This window comes from Myotis yumanensis, unplaced genomic scaffold (genome assembly GCF_028538775.1).
Source record: "Myotis yumanensis isolate MYYU_CA2020_CCGP unplaced genomic scaffold, mMyoYum1.0.hap1 SCAF_17, whole genome shotgun sequence".
Lineage (NCBI taxonomy): Eukaryota > Metazoa > Chordata > Mammalia > Chiroptera > Vespertilionidae > Myotis > Myotis yumanensis.
In genome coordinates, this window is record NW_027223768.1 from 16,095,709 (window position 1) to 16,119,967 (window position 24,259).

The 24,259-nt window shown below is 50.3% G+C and overlaps 2 protein-coding genes across 4 annotated transcripts; one reads left to right on the forward strand and one right to left on the reverse strand.

Annotated features, from left to right (window-relative positions):
- Positions 1-8,315: 8,315 nt before the first annotated feature.
- On the reverse strand, positions 8,316-17,017 carry ISG20L2 (interferon stimulated exonuclease gene 20 like 2). Of its 3 annotated transcripts, none has more exons than XM_070397439.1 (4): positions 16,741-17,017; positions 15,264-16,115; positions 12,335-12,535; positions 8,316-11,495 (listed from the first exon to the last, which is right to left on the reverse strand). In XM_070397439.1, exons 2-4 carry the CDS (start codon positions 15,999-16,001, stop codon positions 11,382-11,384), a joined length of 1,053 nt encoding a protein of 350 aa, XP_070253540.1. In that variant the 5' UTR covers positions 16,002-16,115; positions 16,741-17,017; the 3' UTR covers positions 8,316-11,381. The 3 variants fall into 3 exon arrangements, with proteins under 3 accessions (XP_070253540.1, XP_070253539.1, XP_070253538.1); XM_070397438.1 differs by having other exon boundaries at positions 16,686-17,017; XM_070397437.1 differs by having other exon boundaries at positions 16,485-17,017.
- On the forward strand, positions 16,794-24,140 carry METTL25B (methyltransferase like 25B). The gene is given in 10 exon segments (XM_070397436.1): positions 16,794-16,955; positions 17,282-17,486; positions 20,112-20,236; positions 20,393-20,585; positions 21,081-21,143; positions 21,450-21,593; positions 22,054-22,293; positions 22,295-22,539; positions 23,210-23,394; positions 23,800-24,140. Coding segments are annotated over 9 exon segments (1,437 nt in total). The 5' UTR covers positions 16,794-16,955; positions 17,282-17,375; the 3' UTR covers positions 23,931-24,140.
- The last annotated feature ends 119 nt before the right edge of the window (positions 24,141-24,259 follow it).

The window sequence follows — 24,259 nt, forward strand, 5'->3', positions numbered from 1 at the left end:
CAGCCTGGTGACTGAGGATGTTAAAACCTCGCCCAGAAGATGATCCCCAGGACGAGGGAGCCTAGACCTACAATAGCATGAAGAGGGGACATGGTCTGGCCGAGGACACTTGGGGAGGCTGGACGGGAGCTCCCTGGGGTGGGGGCAGGGAGGCCTGGGCCCACTCCCCTCCCTTTACTTCCTCATTCCCCCCACTGACTAGCTGGCCAGAATTTCCAAAAAGACAGAAGACAAAGGGAAGTCAGGCTGGGAAGGGAATTTTTTCCAGATGTGTTTGTGGTTTGGCAGCTCTGGGCCTGAGCTCCAGCCCCTGCACCCCAACCTTGGCTGAGGGAGGTGGTCCGGGGGTCTGGAGGAGGGTGCTGAGCAAGCGAGGCTGGAGGTCTCAGCCTCCAGCAGCCCCGTTAACCCGTTGTAAAGTGCAGGGGTGAGGGCGGGTGGGTGGGTGCGGAGCTTAGGGAAGATGCTGGGGAAGGGAGTCAAGGAAAGGGAATGGGATGAGACGGCTGGGCTGGGGTGGTAAGGGGGAAGGGGCCTAACGGAGGGAGAATGGGAGAGTGGGGGAGCCTAGGAGAGGGGCCGGGGAACCTAGCAATGGGGGGGAGCTTAGTCAGCATCGGTCGCTCAGTCCCAAACAACTGGCTCTAATTTCCTGCCGGGATCAATAAGGAATTTCTCAATGTCGCTGGTCTTTTAATTACGACCAGATCTGGTGGGGGCAACCCGCTCCCCCTTTCTAGGAGCCTGGGCCATACCCCTCTGGGGGCTCTCCCAGGAATTTGAAGACTCAAGTTGGGGAGGGTGCAAAGTTGGTGAGAAAAGCTGGGGGAGCAGAGGCAGGATGGGCGGAGTGAGGAGGAAACAGGCTAGAGAGAGAATTAGGGAAGGAGCATTCTAGGACTGTTGCATTGCAGTGTGGCGAAGAGGAAAGTGGCTGGTTTTGCAACAGAAGGAATGGAGATGAGCAGGCATCTGCATGGCTGGGGAAGTGTGAGGGAGAGTGGCTATATTGTGTGCTCGATTAAGGGGTCTGGGCCTTGGGAAAAGGAGACACCCCACCCCTCTCTATCACTCCCTTGAGGCTGGGTGGGGGGAGGAATGGGAAGAGTGGGAGAGTCATGTACCCTTCACCCTCACCCCCAACTGGGGCCAAAGAGAAGCTCTGGCCAAATTCAGCACTTGTGGAAGGGCCTCACCCTGAGCCGTGTTATTGCATCTGTTGGGTCAGAGAGTTTGTTGGCTGGGAGTCATGTAGAAATGAAACCCAGGTGGGGGTGGGCCTTGAGTCTCTGGGACGCCTTGTAGGGGCAGCAAAGAAGGCAGGACTTGAACAGAGGGTGGAAGGTCTGAGAGTGGAAAAAAGGAGTTGGTGTTAGGGTTGCCCAAGGAAGAACACATGCAGCCAAAGTGGTAAAGGATTAGAAATTTATTAGGTCATCTGGATACCAGATGGGCTGAGCCCCCAAATGGCGCCAGCACCCAGGGACAGGGAGTCAGAGGTTTTAAAGGACACTAGGTGGGCTTTTTCTGGGCGGAGAATTCTCTGGGCGGTCCGGATCCTAGGAAGGTCCAGAGGGGAAGGATAATGGTCTTAGCAAGTGGAATGTGGTCTCAGTGAAAGGGAATGTCCATTGTGAAGTGGCCTAAAGGTCAGTTCCCAGGGGAGGGGTGTTGATTCGATTATTCAATCAGACCAACAGTTGGGAATGGCTGGGCCAGAACAGTTGTGTCTCCTGGTCTCCCTAACCCTCAGCATTTCACTTAGCACAGTGTGGACTTGAGCATCCTGCCTCCTGGTCTGGTCTGATCCTCCATATCCATGGGAATGTTCCATTCCTGTCTCCCTGGATTCAGGGACCCTTCTCAAATCTGATAAGGCTCTGATTCTCTTAAATAAAATTGCCATTCAGCAGGATGGATGGGGCCAAAAAGAACTTCCAGCAAGCTGCCGTGCAAGCTGGGAGATGGAGCCAGAGATCCAGAAAATAGGCGACCCATTTCCCAGAAACCTTTGGGTGCTGGGGAGAGACCCTGAGCACTAGGGAAGGTATGGGCAGCTGGACTCAAAGAACACCGGGCTGACCTCTAGGGCCAGCTCCAGGCCTTGGCAAAGGGAGGAGGTGTGGCCCGGTAGGGTCAGAACCACAGGGGGGAGAAGCTGCAATAGGAGGTGTTACAGTTAGACCGGGAATGGGCTGCGCAGCATCTAGGCGAGGCAGCCAGGCGGCTCCTCTGTTGTTTTTGGCTCTGCTACCTGGTTCCCAGCTCCAGCTGCCAATGCTCTCCTCAGGGCTGGGCCAGCACGCTGAGCAGGTCAGGTGAACCAACGGAAGAGCAAGGGAGACAAAAGGAGGAGGGGATGAACTGACTGAGGAGGTGTCTGGACTGAATCTCTGTCCCTTGAAAGAGGTCTCTTGAGGGGGCGGGGGGAGGGGCAGTACACAGGTAGTCATTGAAGAGCCTGGGGACCCCCAACAGGTGCTGGCAGCTGCCGCACTGACCTTATTCTCTGACCCTGGGGTCTTTGCTTCTCTTTTCCTCTGCCCATATTGGTGCTTCTTGCCAGTCAGGCATGGGGGCGGGGGGGTCATCTTTTTCCCCACTCAGGCCCCTGCTGTTTCCTTTCCTACTACAGTGGGGCTTTGACTTAGGAGTTTAATTCGTTCCATGACGGAGCTCGTAACTCAAATTACTCGTATGTCAAATCAACAGTGAATGAGTGAGACATGTGATGCTGGGCTGATGTGGCGTTCACTGTGACGTTCACTGCGCCAACTAGCGGTGGGGTATCTGAAGCTGGCTTGTAACCCGAATTTTAGCTCGCAACTCAAAGCAAAATATCGGCCGAGAGACAGCTCGTATCTCGAAAAACTCGTTAGTCGGGACACTCGTAAGTCAAGGCCCCACTGTACAGTGAACAGCACCAGTTTGACACCCCCCCCCCCCCTTTCTCCTGGCCTCCCTGCTTCTCAGAGAATCTCCAGGGAGAGATGGGGATCTAGTGTGGCTGGGACTGCTGGGGGCAGTCCACATCTAGGGCGAAACAGACCTGGGCCTGACCCTGGCCAGCTGTGGCTCCTTCTCCCCTCGAGGGCAGCACTGCTGGATGGAGAAGTCAATCAGCAACATGACCTGCAGTTAAACTCCTCTTGTCTTTTGTGATCCAGTGACTGGGCCAGACTCCTCTGCTGATCCCACCTCCTGCCCTGCACTGGCCCTTTAACCCCTGGCAGTCCAGGGCACCAGGGGGAAGGCTGTAGCTGTGACAAGTGTGGCAGCTGGACACCTGCGGTCTAGCCTCGAAGCTTGCCACTGTTGCCCAAGGTGCTGGGCCTAGGGAGCCCAAGCCTTCGCCCAGTGCCACCTCTCCCACTTTCTGAGATTGGGGGATGGAAGAAGAGCGGGGGTCTAGGAACCCCTCTCCTCATTGAGATGAACTGGAGGGAGTTTCTCGATGAATCAGCAGGGCTGCAGACTGGGTGTGTGCTATGTGCCTCCTTTAGCCTGAACTGCAGAAGGTGGGCACCGGGCCAGATAACCAGACTCCAGGACTGAAGAGGAAAGAGGCAGGAGGGAAGGGGGAAAGGCAAGGTCCCAGAGAAGACACTGAGGGGGTCCCAGGTCTGGGCTTGGAGGTTCTGGGTAGGGATAAAAAGAGGGTAATGGACTGACTCACTGCTGGTGCGGGGAGGGTTCCAGGTAAGAGGGGCTGAGAGGTCAGGTCAGCCTTAGGAAGGTCAGGCAGCTGGGGAAGAACTCCTCTGCAAGGCACTTGAGTGCTTTTATTTCCCTCCTCTCTCCAGCCCCCAAATGCAGCTATTGTTTCCAGACACAATAGTTGCTCCAGCCCGGCTCCTAGGGGCCTATGGAAACCAGCTGTGCTAGCAGCTCCAGGAGGCGGGAGCCCTAGGAGTGAAGTAATAAGGACCAGCTTCCCCAACCCCAGGGCCCTTCTTGTTGCTGACCAGGCCCTGGCCCTAGGGGCCAGAGGGCCAGACTCCTTAGAGACACAATCAGAGGTGCAGGGGGATTTAAGAAGAGCAAGGGAGGTGCCAGGAGCCCAGTTTCCTGGTCCCTGCCCCCACCCTTCCATCATGAGCGGGCAGGGAATTAAGAAGGGGCATGAGTTCAGAGTCTGGCCCCTTAGGCAGGCTAGGGCTTGTCCTTCCAGTGACCCTCCCCCCCCAGCCCCTCCTTATAATAGACTGGAGAGATGGGTGGCGGGGAGGCCCCAGCCTGACCTAGCCCTAATGGCTTTCCCTGGGCAGCCTGAACAAAATGGGAAAAAGATGTGTGAGGTGGGAAGCTCCGATTTCCTTTCCCCTGCAGGCGCCAGCTCTGGAAAATGTTAGCTGTCAAAGAGAGACTGAACAGTCTCCGCCCAGTACCCCCTACCCCATCCCAGCCACCAGGGCCTCTCAGCTGGCCTAAATTCCCAAGGGCACTGGGCTAGCAGCTGTGAACATCAGTTAGCCAGGCTGAGCAGGCGCACTGCCTTGAGAAGCTCCCAGCCTCCCCGGCCTGTCTCCTCTACCAACCTGGGGAACACATCCAAGTGGGAGCTTTGGCACTTGGGAATCCGTAGGGACATGTCCCTGGGGATCAAAGGAGAGAGCAGCTCCTGGATTTCACAGTTGCCAACCTCCTGGCCACGGTTTCACACCTCCTAAGTCCCAAAGCTCTGGGACTGTCAGCCACAGGTTTCCAGATGATCTGGATTTTTGGTTAGTCAGTCTTCCCACTGAGCTCACAACCTAGAGAGGGCATCATCCTCTCTGGGATGGGCCCTTCTCACTGCCTGTGGGCATATGGTCTCTGTGGGCCAGTCTCCTCCGATATGCTCCCTGACCCCTTGGTGCCAGCTTCCAGGAGACTCAGGGAGTTGATTCCAAAGCGGGGAGGAGTCAGTCCCTGCCTTGGAGTGGAGAGTGGGCAGAGGTGGGTTGTGTGTGGGGCATGGCTCTAGCCTCTGAGGAAGCCTCCAGAATACTCTACCCTTTCCCCAGCCGGGGCCCCTTTGCTCCCACCCCAGCTCTACCTCCTCTCCTTCAGGAAAGCTTCCCAGATCTCACCACTCTGTCAGCACAGCCTCAGGTCTCAAGCGGCCAGGCTGGATTATCTGCCTCTGCCTCTGCCTCCCTGTGGGTCCTGGGTGTGGGCCCCAGCTCCCAGAACAAGGGACTCTCCTTCTTCCTCCTTGGGTTATGGTTTGGATCCCTCTCATGGAATCTTTCCAAAGAGGCCACCAAACAGGATTCCACGGGGTGGTAGGAAATGAAGGGCCTGGCCTTTGGGGAAGTTGCCTCTGGCTGAGGGATGCCAGACGAGTTGGGTTCCTGGCACTGCTGTGCACTGAGACTGAGGGGTCAGGTCACAGGCGCAGGGCCCAGCCCTCAATCCCCAGGCCTGGGAGAGGAGAGGCGTGACTGAGCCCACACTGTGCAAGAGCTTTCCTTGTGTTTCCTTAGAATCTGTCTGATTCTAAAGCTTTGCTCCTAAACATTTCAGCATGGAATCTGGTTGACCCCAGTCAACCTGGCAGAGAATTAAGGTATGCTTGCTTTTCCATGCCAAATTCTTTTTTAAAAATATATTTTATTGATTTTTTACAGAGAGGAAGGGAGAGAGATAGAGAGTCAGAAACATCGATGGGAGAGAAACATCGATCAGCTGCCTCCTGCACATCTCCCACTGGGGATGTGCCCGCAACCCAGGTACATGCCCTTGACTGGAATCGAACCCGGGACCCTTCAGTCCACAGGCCGACGCTCTATCCACTGAGCCAAACCGGTTTCGGCTATGCCAAATTCTTAAAACCACCCTGCTTCTCAATATCCTATGTGTTATATATATTCTTTCAAAGAAAGCATAGTTGATGATGTCCCTAAATAAGGCCAGAAGCCGTACATATTAAAGAAAGAAACAAGACAAGTCAGTCAGCACAGTTAAGTGATGGGAGGGCAGAGAAGACACCAGAACAAAGGTCTATGTAGGAATTCACAAAGGCCAGGGACTGGTGCACGGGAGGGCTGGGGAGTGAGACCTGGCTTACCAGGACCCCTCCCCTCAGCAATGCCGCTACATGTCACTTATCTACTCAGTCACCGCCTTGATAACTAAAGATCATGCAACCCAGCAAGTCTCCACTCCCAAGCACATGTGGGTCCCCCCTTGTGAGGCACACATGCACTCCCTGAGCACTCTTTGTGAAGCCAGTGTGTACAGGAACTTGGTTGGGAGTTGAAAGATCAAAGATATCCATTTGCTCAGGATCAACCAGACCCAAGGTCATCTGCATGTGTAAAGCTAATCTGCCCCCAATTAGGCCACTTACTACCTCTGCTGAGTTCCAGTCTGGTATCAGCTGCTGGCTGATATCTCCCTTTGGCTATCTTTATAGGCAGCTTAAAGTCAACCCAATCAATACCCAATTCATCTTCAAAAACCTGCTCTTCTGCCTGCCATGTTCTCTACTGTGGTCAATGGCACCACGCTTGCCTGTTCACTGTAATTCACAAATATCAAGTCTATCTTTAGTCCTCTTGCCCCGATCTCTGAGTCCTGTTGATTCTACCTCCTCAGTGATGCTCATATGCATCTTCCCACTTCATTGATTCAGGCTTCCGTCACTGCTCATCCAAATTACTCAAACAAGGACTCATCTCCTGGCCCTTCTTCAATCCAGTTTCCATTTGGCTGCTGCCAGCGTCATCTTCCTAATACTCAAATTTGATCATATCACTCCCCTGCTTCAAATCTCTCAGTGAATGTGGACAGGACCTGCCACTGTGCACTGGAATTAGTACACTGGTTTCTCCTCATGTTGCTGTACGCAACTCGGGGGCAAAGACAAGGCTACTTCCCTTAATGCCTAGCAAAATGCCTGGCACATAGCAGGTGCTTCATAAAAATTTGAGTGGAAGCATTCCAAGTCTCACCAGATGCCACCTGGATGTGTTAATAGCAGAGTAGGGCGTGGCTAATAGCAGAGGCTTCAGACTGGCAAACCTGACAGGTCTGAGTGCCAGCACCACCAACCTTCAGCTATTTGGCCTGGGGAAGATTTCTTACCTTTTGTCATCCTTGGTTTACTCAGCTGTTAGATTAGAATACCACCCCCTCTCTTACAGAGAATGGGAAAATGAACCTAAAGGGGTTAACACTGTGCCTGGCACAGAGAAGCACTCAATAAAGAGTTGCCAATCATCAGTTAAACATAAAGAGTTAGAAAAGAATCCAGGCCCTAGCTGGTTTGGCTCAGTGGATAGAGCATCGGCCTGTGGACTGAAGGGTCCTGGGTTCGATTCTGGTCAAGGGCACATGCCAGGGTTGCTGGCTCGATCCTCAGTGCGGGGCATGCAGGAGGCAGACGATCAATGATTCTCTCTCATCATTGATGTTTCTCTCTCCCTCTCCTCTTCCCTTCCTCTCTGAAATATATATATATATGTATATATATATATGTATATATATATATATATATATATACATATATATATATAATCTATCTCCAGGATTTTGAAGCTAGAATCATTAGGCTCCAAGAAGCAAAGTGACAATATCACAAATTTAGCAAGGGGTAAAATCAAACTCAAAACCCAATGTCAAACAAGGTAACTTGCTGTTACTCTATACAGCTGTGGATGAAAAAGGGACCATATACTAAACCTGACAAGCTCAGGGGAGACCTGCAAGGTGGGCCTTATAAACTTAAGAGACCAAAAGTAACCACACAGGATAGTCTGAACATAAAAATTCCTAACCAAAAACTAGTCATGGCGGTAGTCACATCCTAGGACTATAGCTTCCTTGACAAAGGTCAATCTTTTTTAAAATTTCTAGAGATTGAGAGAAACATCAATGTGAGAGTGAAATATCAATTGGCTGCCTCTTGCATGCCTTGACTGGGGATGGAGCCAGCAAAAGCTCGACATGTGCCCTGACCTGGAATTGAACTATGGTGCATGGGTCAACACCCAACCAACCGAGCCACACCAGCCAAGGCGACAAGGTCAGTCTTAAATGAGCCTGTCTATTGTCTTTTTGCATCTAAGATAACATACCCTTGGAATGTCAATCCCCTTTTCCAGATCTCAGGGATACCCACCTCACCAAAGCATCCCACAGAATCCCTCATTGTTATCTTGTTCCCCTACATACCATCTCCATGTGCTGTAAATGTCAACTATCTTATACCCACCAATGTAAAAGTATGTTTTACTTTTTATACAATCTCAGAGATCCCCTCCCCTTTGCTTTCTCCTGTCTCCCTAATCTACCAATCAATTTCATGTGTCTCCCCCCCCCCCCCTTATGTCTCCTCCTTTGATTCTAATGTATAAAATAAGCTGTAAAACTGCCATTCTTAGGAGCATTTTCTCAATTTATTGAGATTTTGCTTCCTGGAATTTGTTGTCCATTTGGCTCAAATAACTAATATCTCTACAGGTTTGTACGTTTTTTATGAAGACACAGCTGTTTGGTGGACTTACTCTACAGTACAGGTAAGTGAAGGTGCTTTGTGAATAAGACACAGACTGTAGATATAGGGTATTCATAGATGTGCCTGGCATATTGCATACATGGATATTCATCTCTAAACTTGGACTTGGGCTAACATGCCTTGGGGCAAGTTCATAATCACAGCACTGTTGATCTTTCCTATTGTCGGCTGTAATCATCCGTTAAACTAGGAATTAAATGATTCCTCCTTGGAGCCTTCACTAGATCCCTGGTTCTTTAAAGTGGAGAAAGGGACAGTGCTATCATCCGAATTTTTTTAAAAAATTGATTTTAGAGAGAGAGGGAGAAACTTCGACCTGCCATTCCCCCTACCCATGCATTCATTGGTTGGTTCCTGTTTGTGCCCTAACCCGGAATCTGCAACCTTGGTGTATCAGGACAGTGCTCTCATTGAGCTACCCGGCCAGGCCCCCTTCCTCTTTTGAGAACCACTTGGTTACATGAAGTTTTAGACTATTAAGTTTATGTTCGGCATATACAGTTCTCAATCTTTGCCCTTTCCCAGGCTCACCTGCAGTGGGGGACCTCTTAGCATTAGAAACATCATTATGCCATGAAGAGAGTATCAGAAGAGCTTGTGTTTTATCATGCATGTGGTCCACTCTGCCAAACAGGACTTGTTGACAGAGACTCAGGCAGCAATCTGCAATGGGGCTCTTCTATTATCAGTGGAAGCCTGGGATCCTGGGGACAGAGGGGTGGAGAAGGAAGGACTGGACGACAGGACATCCCCGGGCACTCTGCAGGGGAAGCTGGGCTCTGACCAGAAAGTGGGAGAAAAGCAAGGAAATGGTTACAAGGTTCTTTAGTCCCCCAGGTTCTTCCTGGCGAGCAAAGTAAGACTGAGTTCTTTCCAATGTTAGACTGAGACCAGGGACCCTTCAGAACATGGGGGTGAGGGGATGAAGCATGACAGCCAGTTGCTACTTTACCAAGCTACACACAAAGCCAGGTGTGTTTCAGCCAACAGGTACTCTAAAAGCTGAACTCAAACGAGAATTTTCTAGTTTACTGATCACAATATAATGTATATGTAAGCACAGTCTAATGTGCTTTGATGTGTATACCCAGTTTGGGGTGTGGCTTTCCTAGTGTATAGGACACTTGGCACCTCTTTATAAGGTGTCATGGACATTTCATGTTGGGCTCAGCAGGAACCAACTTGCTCAGAACTCAACAGCTGCCTGTGCAAGCAGATCCTGCAGCACAGGGCGTGACAAGACCATGTTGAGTCTGGTGCAGCCGCAGAAAATTCCTTGCTACAAGCAGCCATGACCGTGACTCTGGCCCCTGGAGCCAAACCAGCCACTCAGGAGGGCACAAGTCCTGCTGTATATATGGAGTCTGCATTTCCTCAAGACAGTGATCCCAGACACAAGGTTAGACCTGTGACTCACATTCCCAAAATGAGGGTGTGCAATCACCAAGGAAGAGCTAGCAGGAGCAACCAGGCTGGCAGCACCAAGCACCCTTCCTCTCTTGCTCCATCACTCCCTTGTGCCCATTCTCCAAGTCACTTTCCTGTTCACATGCACTCCATATACAGGCATCCTAATGGCTTGGGGTGTGATTTGAGGTGTGGTCCTTGGTATGTGGTAAGGATGAGGACAAGGCGCCAGAGCACACGGGCTACACAAAAGGCTTGGTCAGTGCTTCCCCATGATTTCCAGCAAACAAGGGCCTAGTTAGTGTCATCCAGAGACTCTGGAACCCCCTTACAGAATTATAGCCTTACAGGACCCGTGACAAAAGTTTAATGTAAAGTTAATAAGAAAATACCACACACCCTGGCTGGGTTGCTCAGTGGGTTGGAACGTTGTCCCGTACACCAAAAGATGGCGGGTTCGATTCCCAGTCAGGGCACAGTTCCAGGTTGTGGGTTCAATCTTTGGTCAGGGTGCATATGAAAGGCAACTGATTGATGTTTCTCTCTCACTTTGATGTTTTTCTCTCTCTCCCCTCATCTCTAAAAAAACAAAACACAAAACACCACATAATTGTTTTTCCATTATTAAAATTTATCAAGAAAAAAACTTACCAAGGGAACAATTTGAGTTTTTAGAGGCTTGGTTTAGCAAAGTAAAAGCCTAAAAACTGCTGGGAGGACAGGGGTAAGGGGAGAAATGGGAGATATCTGTAATACAATCAACAATAAAAAATATATTTAAAAATAAAATTTTTACCCTTGACAGGGGGAAAAAAAGACTAAAACCATTTAAACATTTTAAATCTTTTAACCTACCAAGTGGGATCTCAGTTAAATAAATCCTCTCATGCTTTAGGAAAGAGACAGCCTTCCTAAATCATAAAAGTTGACTTCCAAGTCACACTCTTACCTCGACTGCCCTGTAATCCTACGGACCACACCTCACCAGGGATGGCTTCTCTGGAAGTCAGGGTGGGATAAATAGGCGATATCCTGACACAAACTAGATGTAGACTCTGATATGCGATCATACAATTTATCATCCAACCAGGATACTTTTGAGAGTGAAAAGGGGTGCTGTTCACCACTTGAGAACAGAAGGCATACAATGGCCACCCTTGGATAAGGCAGTTTGGGAGACTAAATTTCCCAATATGCCCTGCCCTTGAAAGTAAAAAAGCTTGACTAGAACAAAGCACTCTGGGGCCTGTGGTTAGCACCATTTAAGAGGTAAACAGTATAGGGCTGGGTGCTGGCACGGAAACTTCCTCCTTCCATGGGATACTTAACCAGACACAGAACACAACACCTGAGGTGAGATTTCAATGGATATTAAGTCTGGGGTAGAGCCTCTCACCCTCCCCAATAACTCTAGCTTCCAAAGGTGCGGTAGAGCCATCCATTGGTTCACTGCCCTGTGTCCCCACTGCTGCTAATCTTTAGGGGAATTCTGGGCCAGGTACTGTTCCCACTCAACTTCAACCAACTTGTACAGCTCCATGGTGGCCTGAGCATCTTCCACAGAGGAATGTCCACTTTTTCCAGCCTAAACGAGGGAGGAAGAGAAAAGCATTGGGCTATAAGAAAGTGTTGTTTTATCTGCATAACCCATAGACCAGACAATGGGGTGGTGAAGGCTTGGGGGGCGTGGGGGGGGAAGGGGGAGGTTGGAGAGGGCCATGGGGGGAAAAGGGCCATATGTAATACTTTCAACAATAAAGATTTTTTAAGAAGTGTTGTTTTTCCCCCTTCCCTACCGGTTCCCCCTAACCCCTTATATAAGCAGTTGTTTCTGCAGTTAGTAGGCTGCAAAGGTAGAACTATGGTAGGGCCCTACTCCTTATTTAATTTCAAGGGTTCAACTCCTAGGAAGTCTGCTCTTATCCACCTCAATCCTTTCTGTGGCAACATGTGAATGCCATATTCTTCCATTCTGTAGAGACAAGACATCTAGATCACAGCCAGGCCTTCTAAGTCTTCCATTTTCCCCAGTTCCTTACCTCTTTATGGCATGTCTACACCCTCTACCAGGCAGGTCACCCCCTTCTTGAATGCCAAATATGTGAAATACATGAGAGGCCCTTGCATCCACTCTGAGGTCTTTCAACCACCACCACCTGGTTTTCTAGTTTCTTAGGGTTTTACACCCACTTAAGACTTTTTTTTCCTTTCCCAAGTACAATTTGGAACACTGGTAGCGAACAGGAATTATCCTTATGTACACATAGAGATCAATGGGCCTCTTAGCCCAAAGCTCTTCCTTTAAGAGCAGCCTGCCTGGATTTCTCTACAAAGGAATTGTGGGCCCAGAGCCTGGAGAGGCAGTAAGAAAGGACCCCCCCAGTGTCCAACCAAGGGGCCCGGCAGCCTTTGGGGAGAGGTTACCTGGATGTCCCGGTTCAGCAGCTTCTTTGTGAGATGCTTCAGAGACATGGTAGCGTTCTCTGGGCAGTCAGCCTTCCGGTTGAGAGGAGGGATATGGGACGTGTCACGGGTAAGAGACTTGGGGTGAAAGTACTGAAGGGCTTTGAAGTCATTGTGGATGGCATGTCCCACCACTATCTTCCCTGTGAGTATTTTCAAGATCTGAAATGGGCATGGAAGAGTAGTAAGGAGTAGGACTCAGGTGGAGCCCTGCATCCTAAAAGTCCACCGTGGTCCTAGGTCCTTTCAGATTCTTTCCATCAAGTGCCCACCTCCTTCTCCTTGAAATGCCCTCTCCCCCAAGTTTTCTTTCACTTAAAATCTATCTTCTCCCCACAAGGTGAAAGTAGGTATTTGTGTGTGTGCACGTGTGCATTATTTTTATTTTTCAATTACAGCTTATTTTCAATACTATTTTGTATTAGTTTCAGGAGTACAGCATAGTGGTTAGACAATCATATACTAGTACTTTACAAGGTGTTCTTCCCAATATTTCCAGCATCCACCTGGCATCATATAGTTATCACAATGTCATTAACTACACTCCGTATGCTGTACTTTATATCCTCATGACTATTTTAAAATTACCAATTTGTATTTCTTAATCCCTTCACTTTCACCCAGTCCCCGAACCCCCTTCCCTGACAGTAGATATTTTTCAGTGTAACCCTTTTAGAACTTACATCGTCTGTGATTTCTTACCTTCTCATTAATTTCCACTCCAATGATAGATTAACTTGCTACAGTCTTAAATCACACTCACATTCAGGATGTTTATGTAACTATATAGTTTGTTTCTGGCTTGCTACTTGAAGTTCTCTAAACATTATCATTATGTTGACCTTAGGCAGAAGGCTGGGACAAACGGAGTCAAAGATGGGCTCCAGGGAGGTGACAGAAGCCCCAAATTACAGGCCAATACATATATATACTAGTATACAGTTTGTTTTTTTGCAGGGAGAGTCTATGGCTTTCATCATATTCTCAAAAGGTCTACAAACCATAAAAGATTAAGAATCACTTATGGCCCTGGTCAGTGTGGCTCAGTTAGTTCAGCGTCATTCCGTGCATGGAAAGGTCGCTGGTTCAATTCCAGGTCTGGGCACTTGCCCAGGTTGCGGGTTTGGTCCCCAGTTGGGGTGCGTATGAGAGCAACAGATCGATGTTTCTTTCTCTCTCTCCCTCCCTCTCTAAAATTAATAAAAACATGTATTTTTTAAAAAAGAATCACTTGTAGACTAAGGCTGTAGAGAGAAGTGGGTGACCCATGCCTGTGCTGTTTTGTTTTGAATGTTTTTATTAATTTTTTTTTTTGAAAGACAGAAACATCGATGAGAAAGAAACATCAATCGGCTACCTCCTGCACGCCCCCGACTGAGGATCGGGCTGCAATCTGGGCATGTGCCCTGATCTGAAATTGAACTAGGGACCTCTTGGTTCATGGGTCGATGCTCAACCACTGAGCCAGAGCAGTGCTGTTTTAACAGAAAGTCAGTTTCACTGCTGTATAGCTCCTCCTGTCATAACCAAAGGGTATTTACCAGCTGTTCAGGAAACTTATGCACACTAGACTTGCAACCAAGTAGCTTCCCATGATTCCAGGATCCTAAAGTATGACATACTACCTACCAGTGAGGACAACCAAAAACTATGCCATGGGCTCTGAAGGCCACTCCAAAATGGAGTTCCAAATAGGTTGTGAGCAAGAGCAATAGTCCTAGAAAAATCAGTGCGTGACCTCCCAACAGGACCTCTTGGGAGGGGCCAGACTCATTGGGATAGACCTTAGTCCAGTGATGGCGAACCTATGACACGTGTGTCAGAGGTGACATGCGAACTCATTTTTTTGGTTGATTTTTCTTTGTTAAATGGCATTTAAATATATAAAATAAATATCAAAAATATAAGTCTTTGTTTTACTATGGTTGCAAATATTAAAAAATTTCTATATGGGACACGGCACCAGAGTTAAGTTAGGGTTTTTCAAAATGCTGACACGCCGAGCTCAAAAGGTTCGCCATCACTGCCTTAATCTCATGCACAGCTTGGGCACTGGGAAGTGATTTATGATGAAAACCAGATGTAGTGTAATCAACTAAGTATTTAGTTGCTCTTGATTTCACCTCCAGTTTATTGTCCACCAACACCTTTACTTCACATTAACTTCAACACAAAGCCCTTGTTAAAGCTGAGTGGATTTGCTGTCAGAGACCCACCCCATCTTCTGCCTCTCCTAAGCCTAATGAAGACAATGTTCTTTAACTCCATTCTGAAGGCTAGGCGCTCTCCCCTCCTGGGAGCACACCCACATCTTCCCTCTCCTCCTCTTCTTCCTCCGAGGCATATTTCCTTTACCCTTCTCTCTCCTAAGCTCCAAGGGTCACCCCCCCCCCCCTTTTTGCCTCTGAACTTGTTTTCTGAGCCCATTTCTTCTAACACTCACTTCTTTACCTCTATGAATTCCTAATTAAACTTTCCCTTATAGTTTGAGAAAAAAAATTCCACTGTTTTGGCATATGAGCAATTATTGGAACAGAGTGTGTCCTAGAATAGGCAAAGAATGTGACGCTGAAATTTACAAAGATGTGGACCAAGGGCGCCCTCTGCAGGCCTCCCTGGTTCATCTTCCTTTCCTATTCATTTGTTGTGCTCCCAGGACCCAGCACAGGGCTACAATGAGCAGGTTTGCTCAATGGGTGAAATTAGAAATCGGACACATCAACCCTGTGTCTTTTATCCCCTTCACTGCAGGCTACCTGTTCCAGTTATACAAATAATCCCCAGCTCTTTCTGTAAACATTCTGCCTTCTCCTACCACCAACACTGTCCGCACTTACCTGGACCTCTCCCCACCCACCTGGCTGCTATCCTTGTGCCCCATGACGCTCACCTGGCTCCGAGCAATCTTGAAGGGGGTAGCATTCACCATGTGCTGCTTGCGGATACCACTCCATCTGGTGCGGTAGTCCACAATGTGACAGGGGGGAAGGATGTACTCATCGTAGAGCACATCCCCGTTGTAGTTGACGATGCTACATCGAGCCAAGGAACTCACATGCCCCTTGGGTCCTGTGCCCACCATCTCACAGTCAATTGCCACCATCTTCCCTGGCGTCTTCTGGGCTGCTCCAGAGCATTTATTCTCTGAACGAGCCAGGGTGGAGTTATGTGGTGTATTCTTCTGAATAGGGTTCTTTTGGGGGTTCTTCTTCTTCTGAGGGCGAGTTGGGGGGCTCTTAATCTCTGGAAGGGAACTCTGGAACTCCTCCAGCAAATCCGCTTTCGCCACAAGAGAACCAGTCTTCTGTGAAGGGGCAGGGGTCAGCCAGGGCACCGAGGCTTTCTTGTCCAGGGACCGCTCTGACCCACTGCTCGAGTCTGCAGTCTTCTTCTTTTTTGGAGGGGGAGAAATTTTCCAAGCGCCATCCACCTGAGGAGTTACCCCTTTCTTTGCAGGTTCTGAGTGCAACTTAGGTACATTGTTAGGGGGCTGTTTCTTCTTATTCAGAAAGCCTCTCCTCTCTAAGAACCGCCGCTTCCTGACAAACTTTTGGTGCTTGGCATTCCCTTCTAATGCCTTTTTGGGGGGAGGTTCGCCAAAATCCAGATTGAGGAGTAAGGTAGACATGAGGATGGTGGATGGTAGGAGAGCAGCTGGGAAGAGTGGCTCACCAATGAAAGGAGAGAGGACTCATCCTCTGCTGAGTCCCACAGGCCAGCATCCGAAGGTTTGGAGTATACCCTGGGGAAGAAAGTGAACTGATAACAGATCCCAGATGGGAGAACAATACGACCCATCTCCATAGAACTTAAGGTAGGAAATAAAGCAGAGCAACCTCCCAGGTAGAGGGGGAGCAAATCTGTAATGTGAAGTGACGGAAGGACACTGTCCGAGACAAGCCCGCGATTCATCAGTCCCATGGCCTCAGGAAGGTCACCTCCCCCTCTCTAGATCTGTCCCACTGGTAAAATGAGGGGGTTGGCGGGCCAACCAGCCTGATTCTCTTTCCGAGTCTGGAAAGCCGGGACAGGTGGGCTCTACATCCGCCCAGGGAGAGAACGTCTAAGTACGCTCGAAACCAGGGATGAGGACGGCGTAGATGACTCTTACCTGGCATCTATCTAGATCTGCCAGGCATCCCCAGCGCGGGTCCCACGAATAGGTGTAACTCCAGGTACCCCTTTCCCCCGTTTCCGGGTGGAGGCCATCTCCACATGCTTCTCACCCACGTCCTTCTCCCAAGAAAGGACCTTTTACAACACACAGCAGCGGGGGTGGGCGTGGGGGGAGGCCGAGGCCGGGAGCAGTTACCTCGGCGAGCACACTTGGGCGGTCCAGAAGCCTGTTCCTCGCCATCACCACCTACCTCTCAGATGTGCCCGCTGAGAACGGAAACGCTTAGAACCGGATACGGAAATGGGCGCGCACCGACGGGGCCCCGGGCCGGCAGGCGCGCGGCGGGGAACGTGCCGGAGGCCGTAGGATCTCTGCTCCTGGGAGCGAGGTCCGGGCTTCCGAGTGCTAGAGCAGCGGCAGCGCGGCGAGGCGGGGTGCGCTCCCGGCCCCTCTAGCCCCGTGGAGGTACAACTCGAAGGTGTGGGGAGGCCGAGACGAGCGGGAACTGCCGCGCGCTAGGGCCCCGAGCCCCACTTCCGGAATGGGCGGGAAGTGCGCGGGGTGGGCGGGGCGTGCGCGGGGTGGGCGGGGCCTGAACGCTGCGGCTCGCCTCTGTGGCGTCACAGTCGGGCAGCCCACGCCGCTTGTTTTCCGCGCTGACAGCTTCGCGCTGTGGACGTCGCGACCTGTGATGTCAGGAGGAAGCCTCGGGTCTTGAACCTCCATCTGGAACCTGGAAGAGGCAGCGTCTCGGGCCAATGCTGAGCGCTTTCTTCTCGCCCCGCCCGCAGAGCTGAACCCAGCCCGGGCTCTGGATCCGCGTGGTGCCGACCCTGCTTCCGTCCTCACCGCGTTCTCGCTCCAGGCGCCACCGACCGGGCCCCGATGCCAGGCGTTTCCGCCCGGGGCCTCTCTCTCGAGGAGAGGAGGCAGCTAGCTGTGAATCTCACCCGGGTGCTGTCGCTCTACCGTTCCATCCTGGACGCCTATATCATCGTGAGGCCACGGGGTTGGGGACGGGGTGCTCCTGGTTGTGTGCTTGGCTGGGAGCCCGCGACAGGGAGAGCATCTGGAGCAGCGGTTCTCAACCTGTGGGTCGAGACCCCTTTGGGGGTCGAATGACCCTTTCACAGGGGTCGCCTAAGACCATCGGAAAACACATATATAATTACATATTGTTTTTGTGATTAATCACTATGCTTTAATTATGTTCAATTTGTAACCATGAAAATACATCCTGCATATCAGATATTTACATGACGATTCATAACAGTAGCAAAATTGCAGTTATGAAGTAGCAACGAAAATAATTTTATGGTTGGGGGTCACCACAACATGAGGAACTGTATTAAAGGTTCGAGGCATTAGGAAGGTTGAGAACCACTGATCTGGAGAATTAGGGTCTCATTTCTTTTCTTTCATGATTTTCAGTCTGTCGTTACAAGAAGGGGTTAAAACGGGGGAGCTTCTTTTTTGTTTTTTTGCAGATGACAAACATTCATATTTCTAATATCTAGGTTATTTTTCCAAATCCAAAGTGATAAAAAGCACGCTTGCAGCTACGTTGAACTGTCCTAGAAGCATGTGAGGTATTCCCAGAACACACAAGTTCATTCATCCACGCTTTGAATAAATTCCTGGTTTTGTAATGTAATGGACAATTTAAACTTTAGAATTAGACAGGCTCCAACTAGAATCCTGCCTCCCCTGCTGTGTTAACTTACATAGGTATGAAATGAAAATTCCTCCTACCCCGGGTTGCTCAGCTGTAACATGGAATCCTGTTTGAATGGTCCTTATGAAGAATGAATGAGATGATGTGTTAGTGGCACCAGCATCCACTGAATTGTTCAGCCCCTAAACCCAGAAGCCATTCTTTTTTTTTTTTTAATATTTTATTGATTTTTTACAGAGAGGAAGGGAGAGGGACAGAGAGTCAGAAACATTGATGAGAGAGAAACATCAATCAGCTGCCTCCCGCACACTCCCCACTGGCCATGTGCCCACAACCAAGGCACATGCCCCTGACCGGAATTGAACCCGGGACCCTTGAGTCCGCAGGCCGACGCTCTATCCACTGAGCCAAACTGGTTAGGGCCAGAAGCCATTCTTGATTCAGCTCTTTCCTTCACTGATCTACAGTCCAATCCTTCAACACTTCCTGTTGGCTCTACCTCTAGAAAAGATACCAAGTTCACCCATTTGTCTCCATTTCATTGCTACCATCCTGGACCAACCTACCATCACCTCTCCTGGACTGCTTCCTAATTAATCTCTGTGTTTACTTCAGTCCCTCCATAATCAACTCTTCACAAGCAGCCAGATTAATCTCTTTAAAATAAAAATCTGATCATGGCAGTCCCTTGCTTCCTAGGTGTTTTGATGAAATCCTAACTCTTTACCAATACCTGTGCTACCCATGAAGCCCTATGGGATTGTCCCCTGCTGTCTCTTGAATCCTGTCACATTTCATTCTCTCCCACATTCACTATCCTGTACCTCCAGTGGCCTGATTTTTGCTCCACAAATATGGCAGACATCTGGGTCTTTGCTCTTACAGATCTGCCAGGAATGTTTGTCCTCAGCAGAAAGGCTATAGAGTAGAATGGTTAAAAGCAAGAATTCTAAAGTCAGGTTGATTTCAAATCTCAGCTCTGATACTAGCTTTTTGATTTGGGCAAGTTACTTACTTGTGTGTTAGTTTTCTTATCTGTAAAATGAGGGATAAAAATGGTACCTACCTCATAGGGTTGTTTTGGGGATTAAATGTGTGTGTGTGTGTGTGTGTATGTGTGTGTGTGTGTGTGTGTGTATATATATATATATGTATATATATATATATATAATGTATATATATATATATATATATATATATATATATATATATATAAAATGTTTAGAACAGTGCCTGGCATATTATAAGTATTTAATAAGTGTTTGCTATTACATAATTTTTTTTTACATGCCTGTTTCCTGTTCATCATTCAAGTCTCAGCTCAAGTGTCAACTCAGGTCTTTTCCTCATTACTCTTACCTAAAGTGGTACTGTCTCAACGTCTCCTACTGTTTTGTTAGTGTTTTCTTATCCATGTGTCATTTGATGTTCTGAAAAACATCTCTTTTTAATGTGAACTGTGCAAGAGTAAGAATTTTGTCTGTCTGGTTCATTGTTGTATCCTCAGAGCCTAGAATAGAACGTGGTTTATACCCAAAACTCCAGAATTTGTGTTCAACAAATGAATGAATAAAAATACATTCTGGCCTATCAAGTGTCTGACATATACGGGTCCGTTACTAAATGGTAACATACTAACACTGCATGTTAGTCACTGCGGCGGTGTGGATGGGATTGTAGAGAAGGCACCATCCTTCTCTAGGTTCTTCATTCAGTTGAATGGAGAAAACAGACAAATAAGTGGGAAATTGCTAAAAGGAGCGGTGTGTTCAGAATGCAGTCTGGGCTCTGAGGAAGGAGTGGGAGGCTGGGGCGGGCGTTAGAGAAGAGGTAGCTCGGATGCGTAGTAGGTACCTGCTGGATGCAGCCAGTGGCCCTGTGTTGAGAGTGGGGTGGGAAAGCTTGGGAAAGGTAGGAGCCTGCTGATTGCTTCTCCCCTTCTGCAGGAGTTTTTTACAGACAATCTGTGGGGCACACTCCCTTGCTCATGGCAGGAAGCATTGGATGGACTGAACCCGCCACAACTGGCCACACAGCTGCTGGGGATGCCTGGGGAAGGGGAAGTGGTCAGGTATGGGCAAGGGGGGCCCTGTGCTGGGGGACTTGGCACTGAACCCTGTAGCCAGGCATTGCTCAGAGGGTCTCACAAGGGATTCCTGGGTTGTAAACGGGTGCACCCAGGACACAATGGGACGATTCACTGGGGTTCTGGGCCGGGCTATCTCAGGTACAGGTCAGTGTGGCCACTCACCCTGCTGGCCCTGAAGTCCACAGCCTATGCCTTGGCCTTTACCCGGACACCTAAGTTTCAGGCCCCCTCAGAGTTTCGGGAGAACCCCAGCCAGAGCTCCCGACTTAAAGCTCCATTCCGAAAACATGTCAGGCCCAAGAAGCAGCATGAGATCCGGCGGCTGGGAGAGGTGAGGAGATGCCTGGGGTATAGGTGGTGTCTGGGAGCCTGGGGACTGAAGCCAGTGGAGGGAGGAAAGGACAAAGATGTGGACACCTTATATCATCTGCTGGTCCCTTCCTTGGCAGGTGTAGGAAAACCCCAGCTTGATGCTGGTTTGGGGGATTTGTGGTTTTTTGTTTTGTTTTTTATCCTGGGTTGGTTGGTAGCCTTGTCGGAGTCACTGTCTTATTCCTGTGTTCACGCCTCCATAATCTGTTCATGGCTTCACAGAGGGGCTCTTCTTGTTCTGGGGGGAGGTTGAATCACTGACCTTAGAGGAGGGAGGAGAGTAGCCTGAGCCCAGGGTCAGCACCCCTAGTTCTGGTTTCCCTATCTCGTATCTTCCGTGGCACCCTCTACCCCTCTTCCTCTGCCATCTTCATCTTCTCCACCCTCATTATGGCTAATGGTCCCGGGAATCAAGAACCAATGGCCAAGAGACCTTTGTTCCCTTCTCTTTCAGTTGGTGAAAAAGCTGAGTGACCTCACAGGCTGCACCCAGGTTGTGGATGTAGGCTCAGGCCAGGTGAGCCAGACATATACGGGTCCCCCCCCCCCCCCCCCCAACACCTAACATTCTTATTTTTGTTGTTGTTTGTGTGTGTGTGTGGAGAAGGGGGAGGCAGGGGGTTGAGTGTGGGGATAGAACAGCTGGAAGGCAACAGGTTGTCAGGCCTAGGCCCAGGGAGGCAGGTACCAAGGAGTGATAGAAGTAAACGGTAGAATTTAAGCCCTCTGGGCGCTTGGGACCCAGGTGTCTTGGCCACTGAAAGAGGTGACAGTAGATAAGAGCTGAACAGGGCTGTCTCTACCCTTCCTCTCATGACTCCAGGGCCATCTCTCCCGCTTCATGTCTCTGGGGCTAGGGCTGAAGGTGAAGAGCATCGAAGGGGATCAGAGGCTGGTGGAGAGAGCCCAGCACCTGGACCAGGAGCTCCTGCAGACTCTGGGAAAAGAGGAGAAGAGGAACCCGCAGGTAGGCCTGCCCTTACTGCAGCCAGGACTGCAGCAGCGGGGTCTGCCTGGCTGGATTCCCGCTTTCAAGTTTCTCAGCTTGAGATGATGTCCCGATCCCCGCTACCCTTCCCCCAGGTCTCCCCTTCGCCAAAGCCTCTTCGCATCTTAGAGGCACTCTCTGGTTCCAAGTGCTTTCCACACAGATCCATCCATCTCACCACCTGTGAAGTGGCCAGTCGGGTATTAGACTCATTACACATGAGGAAATTGGGACTCAGACATGAAAAATTTGCAGTTATAACGACACATCCGTAATTTATCCTTTCTGGTTCCAGGTCTAGCTCTCTCCCATGCCCCAGCTTCTTCTCCATCTTCTTCCTTAGGAGGGAACACAGAGGACAGACCCCTCCTGCAGCCTGAGGTGGCATGGGGACAGCACACAGACTTCCCAGCTGCCTTGTCCTTTCCTCCCTCCACAGGTGGTGCAAACACACTCTCACCGCTCCCCGCACCATGTGGCCCAGTGGGTAGACCCTAGGACCCTGTGTGAGGAGGTTCTGCTTCCGCTGGAGACCTCCCCTCAGGGTGAGGCCCGCTTGCTGCTGACAGGCCTCCATGCCTGCGGGGACCTGAGCGTCGCCTTGCTGAGGCACTTCTCCTCCTGCCCTGAGGTGGTGGCCCTGGCCTCAGTGGGCTGCTGCTACATGAAGCTGAGTGACCCCTGGCGGCTACCCACTGAGTCAGTGGGTGGCTGCGCTGCCTGGCCATGAACTGTCCTACAGGCTGCGGGAGGGGGCCTGCCACGCCCTGGAAGAATATGCCGAGAGGCTACAGAGAGCAGGCCCTGGCCTCCGAACCCACTGCTACCGGGCAGCACTGGAGACGGTCATCCGGCACGTCCAGCCCAAGCTCCGTCGGCCAGGCGTGCAGGGGATCCCCAGGGTCCACGAGCTCAAGATTGAAGAGTGAGGCTGGAGGAGGTTGCGGGGCAGGGGTGTTGGGAGCCCACCGGAGGTCCGATTCCCCTCCCACCCTCGCTCGTTAGCAAGTCCTACAGTGAAGCGAAATGCAGGCAGGGGAGTGATTGAGTTCTCTGACTGGGGCAGCTTCTCAAGATTTCTTTAAAAGGGAGTTGTCATTCTTTTATCAGTAGACTGTCAAGACTCTTAAATGTTAAGAATATGGCTAAGTAATTGGACAGGTCTGGCTGAAAATACATTTTTGGATCAATTTGTTGTTGGATAGACAACTCACAGCCAGAGAAACATTTAAAAGTGCCAATTAGGCCCTGCCTGGAGGGTGTGGCTCGGTTGGTTGGAGGGTCGTCCTGTGCACCGGAATAGGCCGAAGGGTGACAGAAAGCAGGCCCTGGTGCTATTCCCGGTCAGGGCACATGGCAGGTCGTGGGTTTGATCCCCACCCAGTCGGGGTGAGTACAGGAGGCAACCAATCAATGTATCTCTCACATCGATGTTTCCCCCGTCCTCCTTCTCTAAAATCAATTAACACCAAAAAAGAAAAATACAGATTAGGGTAGCAAATCAAGCAAAGTTGGAATCAAACGAGGAGTGGACAGTTTGCGTGGGAGGTGGAGGTTCTAAAACCAACTGAGTGCTGTGTGTGGCTGACCCACAGATATGTGCAGCGGGGGCTGCAGCGGGTGGGGCTGGATCCCCAGCTGCCGCTGAATCTGGCTGCTCTTCAGGCCCACCAGGCCCAGGAGAACCGCGTGGTAGCTTTCTTCAGCCTGGCCCTGTTGCTGGCCCCACTGGTGGAGACACTGATTCTACTGGACCGGCTGCTGTTCCTTCAGGAGCAGGGTGAGGGCGGCCGACAGCAGGGACCTAGGGCTAGAGGGGCTGGACCTTGGGGTTCCTCCTTCGGGTCCCACAGTTCATCACTGTAGTGGTTCTTAGACCACCTGCTTCAGAGTCACCGTGGGATGGAAGTGGGGTGGGGGACTTGTAAAGAGAGATTCCTACTGACTCGGCCTCCGGCGTACATTCCTGAAGTGTACTTTAAGCGAGTGTCCCAGGCAGTACTGAGGGCTGCCTTCTCCCAAGTCAGTACCTCAGGCACCGGTGTTCCCGGTAGAGACCCGGGTCTCCTTAGTATCCCGAGGCCTCCATGGGGGAAAGGGGCTATGCCTGCCTGCAGCCTGGGCAAGAAGTGGGTCTGAGTGGGCTTCATTTCTACCCTTCTCAGCAGTCCTGCCTTTCTCCCAGGCTTCCATTCTGAGCTCCTGCCCATCTTCAGCCCTGAACTCTCTCCCAGAAACCTGGTTTTGGTGGCTACCAAGAGGCCCCTGGGTCAGGCCTTCTCTGTTCTGGAGACTGAAGACGCTGATGCACTCTGAGGAAAGGTGCATCTTGGACCCCATCTGAAACCACCCAGGTGCCACAGTGGGCGGCAGAGTCTGCACTCCTCACCCAGAGAAGCAGCATCCTGCATCCTCCCCAGAATCATGGTGTCCCACAGACCTTCAGCTTTGTACTCTCTCTCCCTCCATGTGTTATGTAATCTTATGTAAAAACTTATTTTTAATTTATTAAAAATTTAAAATCTTGCTCTGGCTAGTGTTGCTTAGTGCTTAGAGTGTTGGTCCGTGCACCAAAGGGTCATGGGCTCAATTCCTGGTCAAGTGCATGTACCTGGGTTGCAGGTTCAATCCCCAGCCTTCAGGTG

Excerpts from the sequence above, each read along its gene's own strand:
- ISG20L2 (XM_070397439.1), bottom strand. The coding sequence starts at position 16,001 with ATGTCTACCTTACTCCTCAATCTGGATTTTGGCGAACCTCCCCCCAAA. Across the intron at positions 12,536-15,263 it reads TCAAGATTGCTCGGAGCCAG|ATCTTGAAAATACTCACAGG; the intron begins GTGAGCGTCATG and ends TGCCCATTTCAG. Across the intron at positions 11,496-12,334 it reads TGCTGAACCGGGACATCCAG|GCTGGAAAAAGTGGACATTC; the intron begins GTAACCTCTCCC and ends TCCCTCGTTTAG.